The sequence below is a fragment of the Poecilia latipinna genome, unplaced genomic scaffold, assembly GCF_001443285.1.
Source record: "Poecilia latipinna isolate Pla-1442-1.1 unplaced genomic scaffold, P_latipinna-1.0 Scaffold1502, whole genome shotgun sequence".
Taxonomy (NCBI): Eukaryota; Metazoa; Chordata; class Actinopteri; order Cyprinodontiformes; family Poeciliidae; genus Poecilia; species Poecilia latipinna.
The window spans coordinates 129,081-147,987 of NW_015114118.1; the positions used below are offsets into that span (position 1 = coordinate 129,081).

At 41.5% G+C, this 18,907-nt stretch overlaps 1 protein-coding gene across 2 annotated transcripts in view; it reads right to left on the bottom strand.

Moving 5' to 3' along the window:
* Window positions 1-18,907, bottom strand: part of adamts6 (ADAM metallopeptidase with thrombospondin type 1 motif, 6) — an 86,585-nt gene that overhangs the window by 52,938 nt on the left and 14,740 nt on the right. For both annotated transcript variants that reach the window (XM_015057974.1, XM_015057975.1), the window contains exons 4-11: window positions 17,339-17,513; window positions 15,134-15,357; window positions 14,929-15,012; window positions 13,851-13,996; window positions 11,288-11,331; window positions 8,422-8,527; window positions 5,965-6,111; window positions 2,231-2,372 (exon numbers count right to left, since the gene is read on the bottom strand). In XM_015057974.1, coding sequence (XP_014913460.1) covers window positions 2,231-2,372; window positions 5,965-6,111; window positions 8,422-8,527; window positions 11,288-11,331; window positions 13,851-13,996; window positions 14,929-15,012; window positions 15,134-15,357; window positions 17,339-17,513 — 1,068 coding nt within the window. The remainder of the gene's footprint in view (window positions 1-2,230; window positions 2,373-5,964; window positions 6,112-8,421; window positions 8,528-11,287; window positions 11,332-13,850; window positions 13,997-14,928; window positions 15,013-15,133; window positions 15,358-17,338; window positions 17,514-18,907) is intronic.

An 18,907-nucleotide genomic window follows, 5' to 3' on the forward strand; every position in this document is an offset into this window, starting at 1 on the left:
GCATTTTAACCTATTAGAGCTGGTCTCCTCTGGAGCTGCGATCATAGGGGGAGCATATCAATCATATGATCCATTATCATTTGATTTCCATAATAAAACCTCCAGTCTTGCTGTGTTGGATCGTCTCCATAACTGCGTGTTTGTCATCCTGATCTAAAACCACAATTATAAGCTTAGAGGAAAATAACAGGACGTCATTTTGGAGTCTGTCGTAATCTGCTGTCAGATATTTCTTTCAATAAAATGAAATAACCCAGATAATCTCTCATGTTCTTAGCAAATCCCTGTTTAGCGGAGATTAGTTGACTTCTTTTTCCCTGGTTTGTGCCAAAATATTTATGTAATGACCAGCAATCTGGGTCCAATTGTTGAAAAGTCTTCACGTTTTGCCATGAAGTTGCTCTTGGTTTTTGACTGCCTGTTTCAAAGTCATGCAGAAGGTGGACTGAAAGTTTAATTATTTAGTAACTTTACAGCCTTGTAAACAAATAAAAAAATAATAATTAGACATTTATTTCCCACACTTTCAATGTTAAATCTGCTAACCTTCTGGATTTATAGGAACATTTTCAAATGGCTGTTTAACAATTGACCCCAGTTTGTTAGGATTGGTGGATGTACATCTATCCCTGCTTTAATAAGATGTGGAGTCCCACAAGGAGCCATTTGGGACCACTTTTGTTTCTCATTCATATTACTGATGTGTCTGGAACTTTAGTTTCCTTGTTTCCTGTACTGATACCAATCTGTTCGTTTTTTCTAAATGTTTCCTGGTATCGATGGCTAGAAATGATGCAGAAAAAAAATATTTTGAAGTGCAAAGAAGTTATTGCTTCATGTAAATAAATCTAAAGTCCTTTATAACTATTTACCGTAGCTTATTTTATTGTACCTTATGCAATAATCTATATTTACATAATTGTGATATTTGACTCCATGTGTGATCATTCAGTGTCACTATTTAATTATTTTAAGATCTTAACCAGTATTTAACTCGTGTTTTCATTTCTTAAATGAACTGTTTTCCAGGCTTTATCTTTAGGTCCATTTAAAACCTTATTTATGAAAATTTGTAAATGACACAATCATAAGACTACACAGGAGCCTTGTATCATGAGGTCATTGTGTGATGGTTTCTTCCAACTCAAGTTACAGAACTGGGAAAAGTCATCCTGGATGAGAGGAGAAACATCTTCAAAAGAAGTCCAGCTGCCTTCATTTAAAACTGTCAAGACTTTTTATTTCCTGGATTACTGAGGATCTACACCAACATATTGCAAAAATCTTACTGTGTATAAAATAGTTTATTTAATACGTTTTAAGTTATGTAGCTTGTTACATTTCATCCCATACAAGCTCTAAAATTTAAACTATTGTTTAGCCAGCGGTAGCTACTTTGTTGTCGTAGGAGACTACATCCAATCACATATTCATCTATGTTATTGGATAGTTACCGGTTGCTTAGTACCGGTAACTAAGCAACCACCTGAGTGAACTAGCAAATGAGAAGGAGTTTACTCATGTGCACAGGCTAGCAGCTAGCATGCCTTGTCTAGCCATTAGCATGGCTAGGCTAGCGTTAGCTTTGGATATGTTGTCAACTAGCATTCCTGGGTTAGTCACTACTTTCTTCTTTAAAGGAAACTTTACCAAGCAAGGATAATTTATTACATCCATTGACGTGTCATTTCTACAGTTTACTGGAATCTAAAATGTAATCGATTGTCTAATACCTGACAGTTTCCCAGCAGTTTTAATTTTGCTGCTGTTACCATAACATAAACAAAACCAACATGGATCTGTTAAACGTTTTATTGTCAAGCTGAGTTGAGTTTGACTTTATTGGATGTAGTGTAATAAATAAACTGGAAGTTATATACAAAAAATAATTACATTTAAAACAAATGCAAGCAAAAGAAGAGCAGCAGTGAAGTATATTTACACGCTCAAATGAGCGGGTAGAAGAATAAACTTATTTCTACACCAAACTTATTTCATTTTAGCTTAATGAATGGTAATTTAGCTAAGAATAAGGGATAAAATGCTTGTGTAGAATCAGCACTGAGATGTTATGGCAACATTCTTTGCTCTACAAAAATAACCATAACTATAATTGGTGTTTTAACATAAAAGTGATATTCTGGAGGGCCAGGAGGAGGGAAATGTTTAGATTTTTTTAAATTATTATTCTTAAAGCATTACTGCATCGTGCCAGACGCTGCCTTCTTACCCCATACTTGCACTGACGCGAGGAGGCTCCGTACTGGAAGCGACACTGCTCGTCAGCGTCGTACACCTGCCCCGGGGCCACCGTCGGATACAGGAAATCTCGTTTTGGAGGCTCGTTGTCCAGACACGTTCCCCGACCTGAGCTGTCGAAAAGACAAACCTACATTAGGACTGTTTCCAACACGAAGGAGCCTTTCGCTGCAGCCAGGACCCAGCACACCTCGTCTGCTGCCGCTTGACTCATGCGCTTTAACTACCAAACCGCCGCGGCGGGACACTTGTCAGAGGTCCAAAATAATATGTCATTAATGTCGATATTACACACTGACACCTAATAATCAAAGGGAAGAGACGCACAAACAGCAACGTTCCACCGGAGGCAGCAGGAAGGAACTGACCGGCCCTCTCTGATTACATGGCTCTTTGATACGATACTGTATATCTCTGCTTGGACCGTATCCATGGAGGAGCCAATAAAATGGCAACGCAGGCTGAGAGAGAAAGATCTGGAGTGGGTTCAAAGTTGTGTGCTCACATCTGAGTGGGACTTAAACCTCCATATCCGTTACGTGAACAAACGGCTTCATGGAGACCGAGGAGCACAGCGGACAGCTTGGGAAGAAAGCAGTGGCGATGTCTGATCAAAAGGGTGATCATTTCCTTTTGCAGGACTGGTTGTTTTTCCCGTGTTTCTACCTCTTTCTGGTGCATTGGTTTCCAGGGGAATCTTATTTGCGGAGACTTCAGTTTCCGTTTTGTATCCTGTTTTGTTTGTTTCGGGTTTTTTTAGATATTCAAAATGTCTTCCAGCTCCATTGGCAAGTGTTTGTTAGTAGTTAAAGTTTATTGATCTTTGAGAGGGTGAACTTTATTTTATTATGCCATTACCATACTGAAACGGTCTCAAGACAATAATATTATCATTTATCATGATCATGTCTGATGCAGTTTGTCGTCCAGCAAAAATTTGGGATAAACTGTCCCAGAAATTATAGTGATAAACTATAATATTGTTCTTTTGAGACCACTTAAAACTAATATAATAATAATCATAATAACGACCATAAATTTAAGAACATTTAACAATGGAACTGGAAAACATTTTAAATAACCAAAAATAGAAAAAAAAAAAAAAGATCAGAACCACAATAATAGAAACGGATTATGAAGCTTCAGTATCAAAAACTGCATTTAAAAAACCAATAATCATTCAGCTTAGATGGGGAAAACTGGAAAAAGAAGCAGTCTACTTTGTAGTATCAAAATGTTTCTCAAAATTCAACAATATTAAATAGAAGCATCTTTTTAACAACCAAATGAAAATGACTGATTTTATTTTATGATAAAAATAATGGATTTATTGCTTATTGGGAAAAGCTTACATACATCCTATTGCTTCTGTCCCTAAGAAGGAAGTAAAACACGCAACCAGTCCAAATTTTATTTCATTGTTTTCAAGAAAGGAGAACCAACAACTCCGCATCTTGTACATCGAGGGAATCAGTCGTCAATGAGAGAAACCCAGACTCTCTGTGCGCTCTGGGCCGACTCCGTGGAGAGAGCGAGAAAATAATTACGCCGTCAAACATGACCGTTACTATCTGACGTGGTCGCCAAGGCTTTCTGTCTGCTGTGCTCGGCCAAATTCATTAGAATAAGCAGAGACATCCTCTAATAAGCAGCAGAGTCAGCGATCAATGAGCTCACGGGGCGTTCATTCATGTCACTACAGAGAGGACGCTGGCAGCGCCGGGGCCAGCGGGATGATTCATCCAACCAAAAAAAAACACTAAAACTGAGTTCAATAGACTTCCTGACCATGGAGATTTATAACAAACTGGCAGGCAAATTTAGAGAATATATGACTCCTAAAATGTGAGTGAGTGTATTCATAAAACATCTCTACAAAACAACAACAAAAAACTCTTGTTCAAGCAAGACGGGGAATCTAGGCCAATACCTTAGCCAGAGTTGTTTACTTGGCAGAGAGACGCCTGCGCGACATCCAACGCTCCGATTGAGAGAGCGAAACCGAGGATAATTAGAGTTTACACACACAACTCTTTTGTGAAACGTTGAAAAAGAAACAGCAGTAAAAACCCAGAGCAGCCTAAAAACAAGCTCGTATATTCCCAGGTATGGTGGAGTTCAAGCAGATGATTATTCCCCCCCCGACTACAAAAGTTTCTATCGTTTTGAGCCGTTATCCGCTTCCAGGAAAATACTTTTACGGTGACGATGTGCGCGGTGCAAAGGCGACACGCGGTCCCAGTGACAATGGTCTTCAGTGTGGAAGTTGTTACTGAGGGAAAATGAGCCAAAGTTAGATATTTGCCAAAAAGTTTTGATTCAGAACAACGTAGGATGGAAAGATGCGTTGGAGTGAGAGGTGTCAGTTTATGGAACAAGCTTTATCTGCATTTAAAAGAAATTTGAAAATAATAACAAAACTATATGGTATTGAATAAGCTGATGCTTTATTGTGTATTTTTTTATGCTTTACTATTCAGAGTTGAGTAGCTAATATTCTTTTCATGTGAAAAAGTGACAGATGCAAAGTTTTACTTCTTTGTGCTCCTTTTCATTCATGATTTCTTTTAGTTGTTACATGAGCTTCTCTCGGGCTGAAAACCTTTAATAATAATTGATTAATTGTGATTAATTGATTACTGAGATAATCGTCAACTAACTCAGTAATTGACTGATTAACTCGTGCATAGAGATTCAAAAAGAGGTGATTTGATGAAAGAAAAAACAGAAATTAAGCCAAAACTGTACAAAAAAATTTTTTACATTTTGCATTTCGGATAACAGAAACCTTCTCTGTCTGTAAATATGTTTTACACAGAACTCTGTCAGTTTTAGCTTCACACGGTTCCAATTCTCGTTATATATATATGTTTTTAATGTTCTTATTTCTAATTTTCATTATTGTGATCCATCTACGATCAAACTTTCACAAAAACTACTATTAAACATTTTATTGGCTAAAGTGTATTTCCTTATTTAAAGATTATTATTATTTATTTATTTGCATCTTTAATTATATTTCTAATGTTGAATTAGAAATATTCAACATTCAAAAGGGCTAAAGTGGTTAAATGAAAAACCAGCAGAACGTGTAAATTTTTAAAAATCTGATTAATCAGTTAATCGTCCTAATAATCAATAACTGAAATAAATGGTTGTAGCCCTGAGCTAAGCATATCTACATGAGTGAATGAAATCAATTAATCTGTTAATCGATTAATCAATCTCACAGAAAGTTCAAGAGGGCAAATGAAAAACCCGCAGAATGTGCCAATTTCAAAATCCAACCAATCGATTAATCGTCCTGATAATCGATGACTAAAATAATCGTTAGTTGCAGCCCTAAGCTATTGATATTTACTGAGTGAATGAAATAAAAATGAAAGGAACATGGTCTGAGTGCACATCCTAAAGAGGAAAACCCTTCGAGTGGATCTTGCAGCGAAACGTGAAAAGCGCTTCGACGTCACGGGTGGCCAGGAGGAGGTCTGGACCGTGAGCAAGCGGGGCAGGGAGAGAGAGACCCGCCGAGGAACGCTAGGGGCAGCCGAAGGCAGCAGGTTGTAAACCGAGACATCTGGGAGCGAGCAGGAAAACATCCAAGCACCTTTTTCCTCTTCGGCTCAGTACACACATACACACACGCAGGCGAGGGCCAGCCCACTCAGACAGTCCCACGGAGGGGAGCGACCGTCATCCACTTACTCGAGAAAGCTGGTGATGTAGTCTTTGCTGCAGGCGGACCAGGAGAACGGGTTGGTGTTGGCCGTTATGTGGGCGGCCATCAGCTTGGCCGTCTCGTGGCCCTTGGTGCCGCAGGAGTTGCCGATGCCGTCGTGGTTCATTCCGAAGCTGAAACACACAAAACAGGAAGGTGAATGAGCGCAGCCGGGAGCGACCACAGGCCTTTTCCTGCAAACACACACACAGAGAGAGAGAGAGAAGCTCCAGGTTGCTGATAAGAGGAGGACACATCCACCTCAGTGGAGCTCTGAAACAGATGTGGTGGCAGGGGTCAGGGGTCAAACCTTGTCTGGGCGGCTCAGCGGTAACCAAAAAAAAAAAAAAAAAAAAGTTCTAATCACCGTTCGGATGCCTGCCTGTCAATCAGCGCCTGCAGGTCTGAGCAGGTCGCCGGGGAGAGCGGCGGCCGGCTGCAGCCAGGACGCAGGAATCCTTTGGATCCGAGAACAGAGAAACCCCTGAACAGCTTGTGTTCAGACGTGAAAGGATTTATGTCGAGAAAAAAAACATCATCATCAAATAACCAAAAGCCTTATCTGTCTGGAAAGAAAATTGAACGACGGAGCAGGATGTCAAATCAGACTTTTAGGAGCACAAATCAGGTCTGATGTATATAACAAACGCGACTGCATCGTGCAGTCTCAAGCTGTTTTTCTAAGCCTGGCGTTTATGACATTTTACCCAAGTCTGGAAATAAATCAGGCCGGGTGAAGCCCACGCTAAGCGGCGCATGTTTTTTTTTTTTATTTCTTTTTTTTATGCATCCTCCAGCAGCCGAGACTATTTTTACAACCGCCCTGCAACAGAGGCAGACACGAGACATAATAAAGGAAATCGCCATCTTGCTGACCTCTCCCCGACATGGATGGATACGTAGACTAATACATCATCATTATTATTGTTATTATTTTGTTTTTTTTTGCTTTATATTCAGGTGGAAAGAAGCAGAGATATGTAGGTGGGAGATACGTCGGCAGCAGCAGGAGGTGATGTTTGTTTAGGAGCGAGGAGTCGGAGTTGTGAAAAGGATCAAAGGTTTTCAGGGACGACCCGAGGCAAGCTTCACCTGACTGACACGGCCTGGAAACCCGACTCTGGCTCATAACACGCAACACAAAGATCCACAGGTCCTGTGTGGAGTTTACCACAAGTGAGCACACCAGTCATGTTGGAGTAGCGTTTTTGGTAACTTGGCCACTGCCTTCCTGCACCGCCCAGTTGGGGCTTTCTCAGAAGGGAAGTCGTGAGCAATGACGTTGATTTTCTGCGCCGTTTTGGAAATTTAGTCTACGGCCGTGGAGGAAGTGAACAAAGACGTTCAGTCCGTCTTGAACGTGTTTCCAAATATCAAGTTACGTTTAAAAGCCGCTTCGTTCGGTTCCTGGAGGACGGCTGTTTGCAGAATCGGCAAATATAAATACTACAGAGCGTTAATATTTGCTAACTCTGGCAATTAGAGAGACGTCGGCATGGACCGCAAACCAAAGTACTGGAGAAACTCAAATTTCTTATTTAATGGAAATACTGAGAAAGTTCCTGTGCAGGCTGCAATCAGCAGAGATGTTTGGCTGTAATGCACAACAACATGTTCAGAGATAATTTATCCTAACCAGCTAATCAGTAGAGGGGTGAAGTGAAGAGCTGACGATTTGGGTTAAAGCACGAGAGCAGAGGGCGATGTCGCAAAGAAGAATGAGTCAAACTTTCTGAACAATCTGACAGGCAGATAAAGTCATATAACTGAGTTATTGCTGCAAAATGGACTTCAACTAGATCTGGAACTGAAACTTATCAAAGACTATTCAGAGAAAAAGCTTTAAAATCTAGTACAAAGGTATAAGAATCAGCTGACCTGAATGGGTTAATAATGAAGTCAAGAAATTCGGTGGACGTTTATGTAAAAACAGAAAGGAAGTTAAAGTGCAAAAATTTAGCAAGACAAGCTAAAGTCATTAGAAAAAAGCACAATCACAGAAATTTTGGACATATTTTTAAGAAATTCAATTTTCTAGAGAGCCACACAATTAGCATCTGATTGAGACTCAATTCAATTTGATACAATTTTATTTAATCAAGGACAGCACGTCAAACAATGGTACATTTTAAAAACAGAGCAACCATTGTTTTGTGCGTAGCTTGTCTAGCTACAGGATCATTTGCAAACCCAATTCTTGGTTGAACCTTAAAATAAACGATTCTGAGTCAAAGATCAAACATGCTGAATTTCTACTACAATCACGACAATAAAGACCATGAAACACAAACAAAACCTGACATTGAAACTCTTAAATCCCAACAAGCCGCTTGTAAACTCGACCGTTTCGTTTCGCCTGATTCGTCTGCATTTTGCATTGGGGAGTAACGTCAAACCTAATATTTCACGTTAGTATCTCGTTGTAAAAAGCCTTCAGAACTCACTTGTGGCCGATCTCGTGTGCGATGGTGAAAGCCGAGCCAAGGCCGATGTCTTCATTGATGCTGCAGCTTCTCTCCGGCTCACACATTCCAGCCACAGAGGCCAAGCCTGCAGATCCGCACACGCCAGACAGACACACAAACACAGGGTCAAGGCAGTGCATTCTTAGGAGACATGGTCATAAAAACGGGTGATTCCTCAACAAGCGCAAATGGAGATTCAGGATGGAGATTTTAGTTTGAAATCATCCGCATGGCTGACTTAGGAAAAAAAAAAAAGACTCAGGAAATGTCTGGACAGGGTTATGGATTTATACCTATAGGTTTGCGGCATGGGGTACTGGCTACAAAGGCAGGGATTGCTAGCGCCGTGCCTCAGCAGAAACCTGTCAGACGGTCTCCGTTTTCCTCATAGAGAGGTGGAAAGAGGTTGGGGGTGGGAGGGTGAGGTTAAAGCCAAAACTGCTCCACAATCCAGGTGTCGCAGGTTCTTTTTTCTTTTTTTTTTCTCCCCTAAAGCCTGACAGGTCAGATAAGGGGACCGCTGGCAATTCTTCACAGATTACATCTACCGGCCTGAGAGGGGATCATATAACAGCACGAAGCAGGTGTGTGAGTCTGTTTGAGAGTGTGTGTTGAGTTATTGTGTAATGGCTCACTTTGGCTAAAACCATTCACATGCTCTTTTTTAAAGGTAGGTTTTTTTCACAAAACAGTGCTGCTCGAGACCACCTGGCCTAATCTAATCGAGTTGAATCTTACTTGGTTGCAAGAAAACTTACAAGCTCAAGAGTTAGCAGCAATATTATTACGATTCAGGACACGAGAAGAAATGATTTAACTGAACGTGGGCCCGTAACATCCAGGCGTACTTGTTGTTCTTGGCTCGCGTGCACTTTCACTTACTGAGCCTTGAAAAGTATTCATACCTCCTGAACTTTCTTCAACCATTCAGGGTTTCCCCCAGAAAACTTCCTAAGCCCGGTGTTGGGGCGCTACGGCGATCCACGAGCGGCCCACCGTGTTTTTGTGTTAAAAAACGTTAAAAGTTACAAAAATTCGGAGATGCACGAGCAGGCATCAAATTTGGAAATTATAGCAGAGGCAGGGACGCCGCCATTGGTGGGCGACCCATCACATGACCAGATCAATATGTCAACTATAAACCTAGCTTAATCCGTATTTACTCAGTGTTATCTCCATCTAGAAAACCCTATTTAAGTTCCCGGTGGGGTGGGGGAGCAGGTAAAGCCTGGTGGCCCAACCCAGGTTATAACACTCTTGGGGAAACCCTACAACCCTAAACGTCATTGTAAGCGAGTGCTGGGTATTCCCCCCCAAAACACGCCAGAAAAACGTTCACAGGGAGACGAACTGGTGGCTCCCTGACCAGAACCTCAACTGAATCCTTTCGACGTGGGGAAGCAGTGACTTTCCCTATTTTGCAAGAACAAATGGACAAAAGGAATCTTTTTGTGTCCAAAACTGGTAGACATACCCCAAAGACATGTATCACTTTCCCCTACTTCACAATAATATGCTACTTTCTGTTGTCCTATCACATCAAATCCAAATAAAATACATCAAGATCAGCTGTCGTCATGTGAAGGACCAACGGAGGATGCGCTTCATGCCAAAGTTAGCCTGATCTGTCACCGTATTCACAACAAGGACAGCTCTGCTTGCCTTTCCACCTCCTGGACTGGCGGTAAACACTGTTCCACATTAACAGAACTCCCTACTTAAGGTGGCTTTGCTTTAGTATCCTCTTCGCTAAGAGGCTAAAACAAGAATAGACTCGCAAATCAGGAGGTTACTGAAACCATTACCGTGGAGTGGAAAGAGGGAGCCTGAAGGTGAAGAAAGAAGGAGGTGAGGGAGGGGAAAGGAAGGAGGGTGGCTACTCTACGATTAGCCTGAGAATGTTTGTGTGTGTTGGGATTGAGAGGACGGGGAGGGGATAAGAGTGTGTTGAGTGCAAACACACACCGCACTGAAGGCTGTTTTCTTAACACCAGGCTGTACTGCGCATTATCTTCCAGCCCCGTGATTACTCGGCGACCCTAAAGGTCTGTTGATCTGACCTCCGAGCGTGATCCCCGACGAAGAGAGGGAGAGCGAGGCAGAGGGGAGGGGAGCGGAGTGAAGAGAGGGACGGCGAGGAAGCCGAGCAGATGCCGGGGCAATTAAGGCGACCGGGGGGAATGTGATGAATGCGGTCAATCTGTCAAAGCACCCCTGAGGTCACGATATTACCTCCGAGATATACTGTGGAGCCTGCGGGGCCTTCGCCCAGATAAGACGGGGAGAGATGGACAGCGAGGAGGTTTGAGGTGGAGTTGAAGGGGCAGTTTGCCACTGGTTGATGTCCTTTCCCACCCTACTCACCCCCACCCCATCATTCCCTAACACTCCCTGTAATTGTCTCTTTCCCCTTCCATTTCCCTTTCAACTCCACATCCTCGACTTGCAGTCCATCTCCTCTTTCTAGCTCACTCCAACACCCCTACCATTCCTCTCCCCTCCCCAACACCCTACCCTCTCTTTGCAAACACCTTAAACAAACGGAGGTTAGAGCTGAAGGACAGATACGGAGGAGTTTTATGAACTGGAGGAACCTAAGAGGAGTTGACCACAACTGGTCCAGGTTCTGGACTCCCGGCCTCAGCTAACAAGCATGGGGGGAAAATAGAGGAGCTACATTAACACAAGTTAAAACATCCTTCTCATTATGTCTCACAGGAACCGTCTGGAGTTCTTCTGAAGGAGTCACACAAAGTTGCTAAATAAGGTTTGTCTGAGGACAAGCTGAAGGCCAAACGAGAAAACCAACATAACTAGTCATCACGAGTGAAGTTAAACAACTCACCTAAAGTCCCGCAGGGTTTGTTCTTGTAGGTGCAGATGTCATATCAAAAAAAAAAAAAGAAAAAAAAAAAAAGAAAAAAAAGAAGACAAACACAAATATTAACGTTAAATTAACCATTTTCTTTTCACGTCTACGCAGCTTTTTCTCCGCTGGCTCCTGGCCATTCCATTCTTTCTCTGTTTAATCACAGTCTGGCCAGATATAATCTCAGCCTTTAGTATAACAATGGTGAAGTCATGACAGGTTTGCTTCTAGAAAAACACCTGGTTCCCTCCTCCGTCCACTGCTGGAGCTTTCTGCAGCCTTAGCTACAGAGCTACAGCGCTCCAACGCAAAGTAGAGTAAACAGAAAGGCTTCGGTCGGCGATAACGCCACACGGACGTAATCCAATAGAGTGGAAGAAGACTGCGACGGTAGAACAACACATACATTTCAAATGAAGGATCCAATCATTGCTGAAGCTTTTAATCTATTAAATTCAAGAGCGCCACTAACTGAATTTCCGCCTTGTTCTCCTTTTCTGCGACCTTCTTCCCTTTTAGAGTCACAGTCACCTTCACGACATTTATTTGTTTTTGATTGATTCCCTCAATCTTTGCCGTTTTCTGAGCCTGATGGGTCATATTTCCCTTTTCAACACTTCACTGTGTCAAATGAACCAAACCCTTTGAGCAAACTGTTCCCCTCTACACCTGAGGTGGCGCTGCACCAAAAACCACTCAAGGAAATGACATGAAAACCTCCAAAGAAGACACTGAGCGCAACTTCCTTCTTCACCAAATCTAAATAAAAATGGAGTAACGTCAGATTTTAGCTTTTGTAGAACTTCTCTTTTGTCCTTCTGTGTGTTTCACTGCGCTTTGTAAGCGTGAAAAGTCAAAATGCACATTTTCAGAAAATGTTTTACAAAGTGTTTTACTGTCTCATACCAAACATCACAAGTTTTCACATTGAGCAACATTTAAAAGAAGTCATTTTGTTTCAAACGTAATTTAGAAATGTTTATTATAAACTGGTTGTGCTTCGATGGAAGGATAATTCACTGTTGCAATAAGTAGGCTACCTTGATTTTATTCAAACGTCCATCACAGTGGGGTTTTTTGGTTGTCTGGATGTTGTTTTTTACATTTTGTTGCACTAGTGGACTTTATTCAACATTAATGTGACAGAAAGAGGAAAAAAGGGGAAGAAAGTATGCAGCAAAGAAACCAAAGCCAGGACTTGAACTCAAGAGTCACAGCCTATAGCCTCTGCATGCGGGGCGCCCGCTCTAGACGTGGTGATTCTTAAAGCAAAATTTGCCACTGAGCACACCAGTCTGACTCTCCTTGTTCATCTTTGCACTTCCAGTTTTGACTCTGCTTTGTTGAACGCAGTACAAGACTGTGTAACGCCCGCGCTACTTTGAACTAGGAAACCCTTCAGAAAACAGAGGCTTTTAGTTCAAGATAGGCAAAAGGATTAATCTGGTTTATGTAATAGCAACACATTAAACATTTTAGATTAATTGCATGTGTTGGCGCATTAACATTAGTTGCGTTCCCGTCGGCCATATAATTGTGTATATAATTTGACATTTTTAAAATGAAATTTCTTAACGGAAACATAGCCATTTAAATAAAAAAAACTCATTTTTGATTTAAAAAAAAAAAAAGGTTTGGCGCTAGTATGAGGTGGACTTTTGCCGGTAATAAAATTGGTTTATTTTGCAAAACTGCAATGGAAACACTTGTTCACATCACAAGTAACGTGATCAATAACCAAATGTTTCTACTTCTGCGAAGAAGACAACAGGACGTAGATGGAGGATCATGTTTTTAAAGATATTGCATAAACAAACTTATTCACTTGTGATTTTGACTGCATTTTGCGCACATTTATAATGGTGACAGCCCTAATTAAAATAAATCTGACTCTTCTCTATGCCTAATTTGGCCTCCTACCCCTCAGAAGTTGACATGTTTAAACATTTTATTCTGCAACACGAGTTACTGCCTTCTGTCTGGTGAACGCAGCTTCTTGTGCTTACCAAGCTCAGCTAGACCTGATAAAAAGCAAAAAGAGCCTGGAGAATATCAAGTGACAGACAACATGAAAGTGTTCACTAATGATGGAAAAGCTGTTTTCTGTACAGAAACCAAAAACTCCTGTCAATCAAAGCCTTCCTCTCCAGAGCAAACCAGAAGGAGAATACAGTTTCCAGTTGCTACGTAACCTGGCCAAAACACTTCTGGACACATTGAAGCCATTTTCCAGCTAACGTCAGAATTCTTGCTGCTTTATGCTAACAGCCTTGACATAAATTGCAGGGTGACAGGTACAGTACGTCTGTAAAAGTACAATTTATTTCCAGGACCGAGCTCTTTACGCCCTTACAGGCAGGTATACATACTGTATGGATGTGAACCGGACTGAACCGGTAGCGCATAGCTGGCGACTGCTGAGTAACCTGCAAGCTATTTGCTCTAAAATGAGACAATTACACTGAATCGAACGCTGGATGGCTGTGCTGGCAGTAAGCTACGTCTGTAGCGGCAGCAGCAGCTGCGGGCCAACTCTTACCGGGTGATTAGGACGGCGTTGTCGTGATGAGCCATTCCGTTCTCGGGAATGCTGTTCCCGCTGCTGTGATGAGACAGGATGGATCTTTGCCACTTACAGAAACTGTCCAGAGACTTGTCAGCATGATGATTAATTTCCAGGTTTGGCTGGGAGAGACACACGTGCAACACAGTGCAGCATGAAACAGCTGTATACAGTCAAGTGATGCAAACAGTACAAACCTGCTCAGATCAACACAACACCATCCTGTCTTCTGCTGTGGCCCATCTGTTCACGCATTCTTATCATCTGTTACATGTTGGATGTAATTATTAGATTCTGTTTAAAAGCTTGATCTCTTTTTGGGATTTGCCGATTTTATAATATCTCATTTTGAATGAAGCATCATAAGTTTTTTATTTATATAAATATATATAAGGATAATATTTTTGTTTTCATGTGGGCAGAGTATATAAACTATAGTGTTTTTTTTTCTTGCCATCTAAATTTAAATCAGACCAAATTTAGTTAAAATTGCCGACATGTTTGACACAAGTCATGCAGTTTAAATGATGGTTATTCCTGATTAAACTGGTCAAATGTAAAAACATTTGAATTCAAGGAAAGTTACAAAAATGTTTCTAAAATAAAAAATGTTTTCTGGCATTTAGCAAATGGAAATAATTTTGGTAATTCTAGCAAAGCTAAGACAAGAAAAGTTTGGTCTGATTTAATTTCAGATGGCGGGAAAAAATTTTTTGTGTCGTTTTATTCAGCATATGTAAATATGTGGATCCAACTGTAGGTATCTTTGAAAAAGCAGATGTTTCTCCCATCAACCGTACTGTATGTTCTGTGCATCTAAAACCTTTAATCAAATCTCCCTGAGGAGCGACGCTGGACCGCGGCTTTCATGTAAAGCACTGTCCATATGGTGAGTGGTCTGTCTTCCCTCTGCCCCTTTAGCCACGGCAGTCAAATAAAAATACGGCAGCTCACTGATGCCAAGAGCATCCATCTTTACATCCACTGCAGACAAGAGAGCTCACACTTGAAAAGGTGAATGATTCAGGCTTAGGGAAAAGAGACTCGGACGTACCTGGTCCTCCGTGAGAACAATTAGACGGGTCACAATAATGTTCACAACATTTCCCAGGCTGAAATCACGGTACAGTTTGGCAACCTGACCTCCAGAAAAGAAGGAAAGACACAAAGTCAGATGTCTTAGCCCCGCGAGTCCATAAATCCACCGCTAACCGCGGACATCTGCAACACGTTAGAGCAAAGAGTAGGACCAAACTTACAATATTCATCACAGACAGGATGTAGTGCTCTATGTCTTTGCGTCCATGGTAGCCGACCATCATCTTGTCGGCGACCACGAGCGTCTCCACGAAGCGCTCGGAGCTGACAGACCTCCGCCGCCTGTGAGCGCCAGCCGGCTGCTGGCTGGCGTTTTGAGGGACAGGGGACAGGTGGGCAGGGGAGGACGTGCTAAACTGGCAAGGTGCGTTGCTTTTAGTGAGGTCTGTGAATGACAGGGAGGCAAAGAGAGAGAGAGAGTTACGACGCGGCAACAGGACAATCGGAATGACGACACATTGTTATCAGAGAGGACTGGTTGATAGAGGCGATGCTCCCCTTTGAACCTTTGCAGCGTTTGTTTTATGACCCAGATGCTGCAGGAGGAGCCTTAACGTGGTACGTGTTAGCGCACGCTAGCTTCCAGCCAATGACAAGTCTTTTCTGCTTCTTATAAAGCTCTTGGCCTAAATACCAAAGTATCCACCTGGGTCTTTTTTCTAATTTGCAGTACATATGCATAGATATGTATTTTTTTCCCCCTTTAGAAACAATTATCCTATTATAAATGGTTATTGCTTCTAAAATGTCAGATGCAGTTACTACTGGAAGCACCTTGTAAATGTTTTCATATTCCTTGAACTTCTTCATGTTTTTTTCCGTTACAATCTTTGATGTATTCAGATTTTATGTGAATAAAATCTACACAAGGTATCACATCATTGAAAAGTGAAAGGAAACTACACGAGGCTTTTCAACAATTTTACACTTGAAAATCTGAAAACTGGCATGCATTTATAACCAGAACGTAAGGTAACCTAAGGCTATGTTTACATGAGACCACTGTCTGGAAACTGCCGGATGTTATTTTCGGATGTTGATTGGGGAAGACGAGACCGCCATGACACCTCGACTTTAATGTAGTTGTCATGCCAGGACACTAGATGTTGCTGTGTTTTTAGAGCGTCGTGAAAACGTGCATACGCTTTGGACCCTCATCTTCCACTTCATATTGGAAACAATAAGGCCTTGTCCCTTATTGGTACGGCACACACCCTACGCCATACGGCTGTACCCTAAGCCTTACTTTACATGGAGTACTTCACATTTTTGCGGGAGGTGTTACTGAAAAGTGTCCCTGTGAGACACAGTGTCAAAAAACACTCCGATCACTGGTGATGTGTAAACGAGAGGCTGGATTGCAACAAAAATGCTATGGAGGAACTGCAGAAAATCAAAGCTGGGAAAATCCTCTGGGGACTCCACATATTTAGCCTGTATGAAAGGCACTGTGGAAGGAAAGCCACACCAAGTCCAATTTGAACACAGCAAACATGTGGAAGAAGATGTTGACACCCAAAACCAATTGTTCCAAATAGATCCATGAGGGGAAAATCTAACGCTGCACATCACAGCATCGTCATCATGAAACGTGGTGGTGGCAACATCATTCAGTGTGGATGATTTTCCGAGCTGACAGAGGGATTAATGGAGCTACATACAACATTTTAGGACTAAAAGACGTGAGACTGAGGCGAAGGTTCACATTCCTGCATGACAACGACCCAAAGCATAGAACTGGAGCTATGATTAAATAGATGACAGGGTATTAATTTGATCCATTGAAAGTCAGCAAGTGACTTCAATTGAAAAAGCCGTTGATGAACACCAACCCTCTCCATCCAACCTGATTGAGTATTTTGGAGAGAACACAGGATAAAACACCAGTATTTAGAAAAGCAAAGCAGACAAAGAAATACTCCAAAACATTTCCATCTGAAACTACAAAGACAGTTTTAGCTCAGGGGGATGAACTCCTACCATTTTTATTTGTAACATAGTTTGAAAACTGCGGTCTATCTCTTCACAACTGCACTCTGCTTCATGTTGGTCTGTCACAGAACATCCCAACGAGATACACCAAAGTTTGTGGTCGCTATGCAACAAAACGTGAAAGAGCTGGACACTTTTGAGCGGCACTGCCTCCCTCCTGAAGGGGCTTTTGTGAGAGTCAAAGTGACGCTTACTCCTGCAGGTTGAAAGGTGTTTGCCGCAGGAGCTCGTTTTGGCACACAAGAGGTCCAGTTATGCCTACCAGAACCCGGGCCTGGTACCAAACCAGCATTTCCTCTGACCTGCTATGTTTAGCTCTTCCTTTACGTCAGCTACACCCACACAGAATCCAACCCAGATGGAGGTTCACCAACCTGAAATGCCACAGCTGAACTCCTGGCTTTGCTCTTGCGGCGAGGGGATGGCAGACGTTTTATAAATAACATGTTGCTGCGCTCCGTCCAGGTTCCACTCACTGGAGGCGGCGGAGGACGTGTTCTTTAAAGGCTCTATTAAATACTGATCTTCCTCTGTTGTTATGACGCCGTGCTGGTTGGGTGAAGAGAATCACAGTAAGAAACAGGTCAAAAACGGCGGGGGAATAAAATAAAGAAAAATCATGATAAATGCATACACTGAATAAAAACCGGATTAGTCTCAGAGGTGATATCACACAAGCAGGCTAATTTTGAGTTAATTTGTATTCAGAAAAATGCATTGTGCAAAGATAAAACGCTGATATCTGGAGTTATGAAATGAAGATTATCTGCAGAAATTTGGCATAATATGTCAATCCTGGCAAACAGCTTCCCGTTCAGTTTAAATACCCACCTTATACAAATGATTCCTTGTCTCAGAAAGCACTGTATTCGTACAGTTGCTAGGCAATCTGAGTGCACTTTCAAAATATGCCTAAATGGAAAATGCTCATCTGGCATATATCCACTAATTGGCTTGGAGTCGTCGCACAGAGGAGATGTTTTCTCTGCGATCCAACAAACTATAGATTGTAGGAAAATGGGAGTGGAGTACTTTGTTTAAAAATACCAGTCAGTGCACAAAGTACCTTCGATTCTCATTCCGTTTAAAGAAACGAAGAGCTAACTACATTTCTAGGGAATTTACTACTTTTTAATCATGTTTGTGACCTTGGTGCATCATTTTTTCACATGACAGCAAACAGTTTCAGTGTGTTTTACAGGGATTTTAGCTGATAGACTAACAAAGTAGAAAAGTACTATAATGTGGAAAAAATTAGTTTTTTCCAGGATTACAGTGTAATCACCTCCTGATCAGAATCTCATTCATTTTGACCAGCTTCCCTGTCAGTGAATAAGAAATGCATCCCCACAGCGTGATGGAGCCACTTCCTGTTTGGGGATAGTGTGCTGAGGGTGATGCACAGTGTTAGTTTTCCTCCACACAATGTTTTGCACTAAAGTAAAAAATAATAAATGAATGAAAAAAGTTGTATTTTGGTCTCACTTGTTATGATTTTCTTTCACCACCATTTTATTTTTAATGCTACTTTTCCATACTGGTCACATTTGTGTAGACCACAAGTAATCCATAGCGGTCTGGCCAATACAGAACAGCTCTACTTAAAAACAGCACAATCAGGTGATTTCTGAGTCCAGTCAATAGCTGCGTTTCCATTACAAATGAGCGCAAAACGTTGTCAATATTCCACTAATGTGGAATAAACACAATTTAGCAATGGTGGCGTTTCCACTACGAAACGTGATTAAAATCAAACATGAACAGGTTTAATCACACGATATGTCATTAGGCCTGTCACGATAACAAATTTTGCTGAGCGATTAATTGTCTAAAAAATTATTGCGATAAACGATAATATTGTTTCAAGACCTTTTGACACTGATTTAATGGAAATGACTAATAATACATGTGATTTCCTGCCATATATACATTTTATTTTCAAA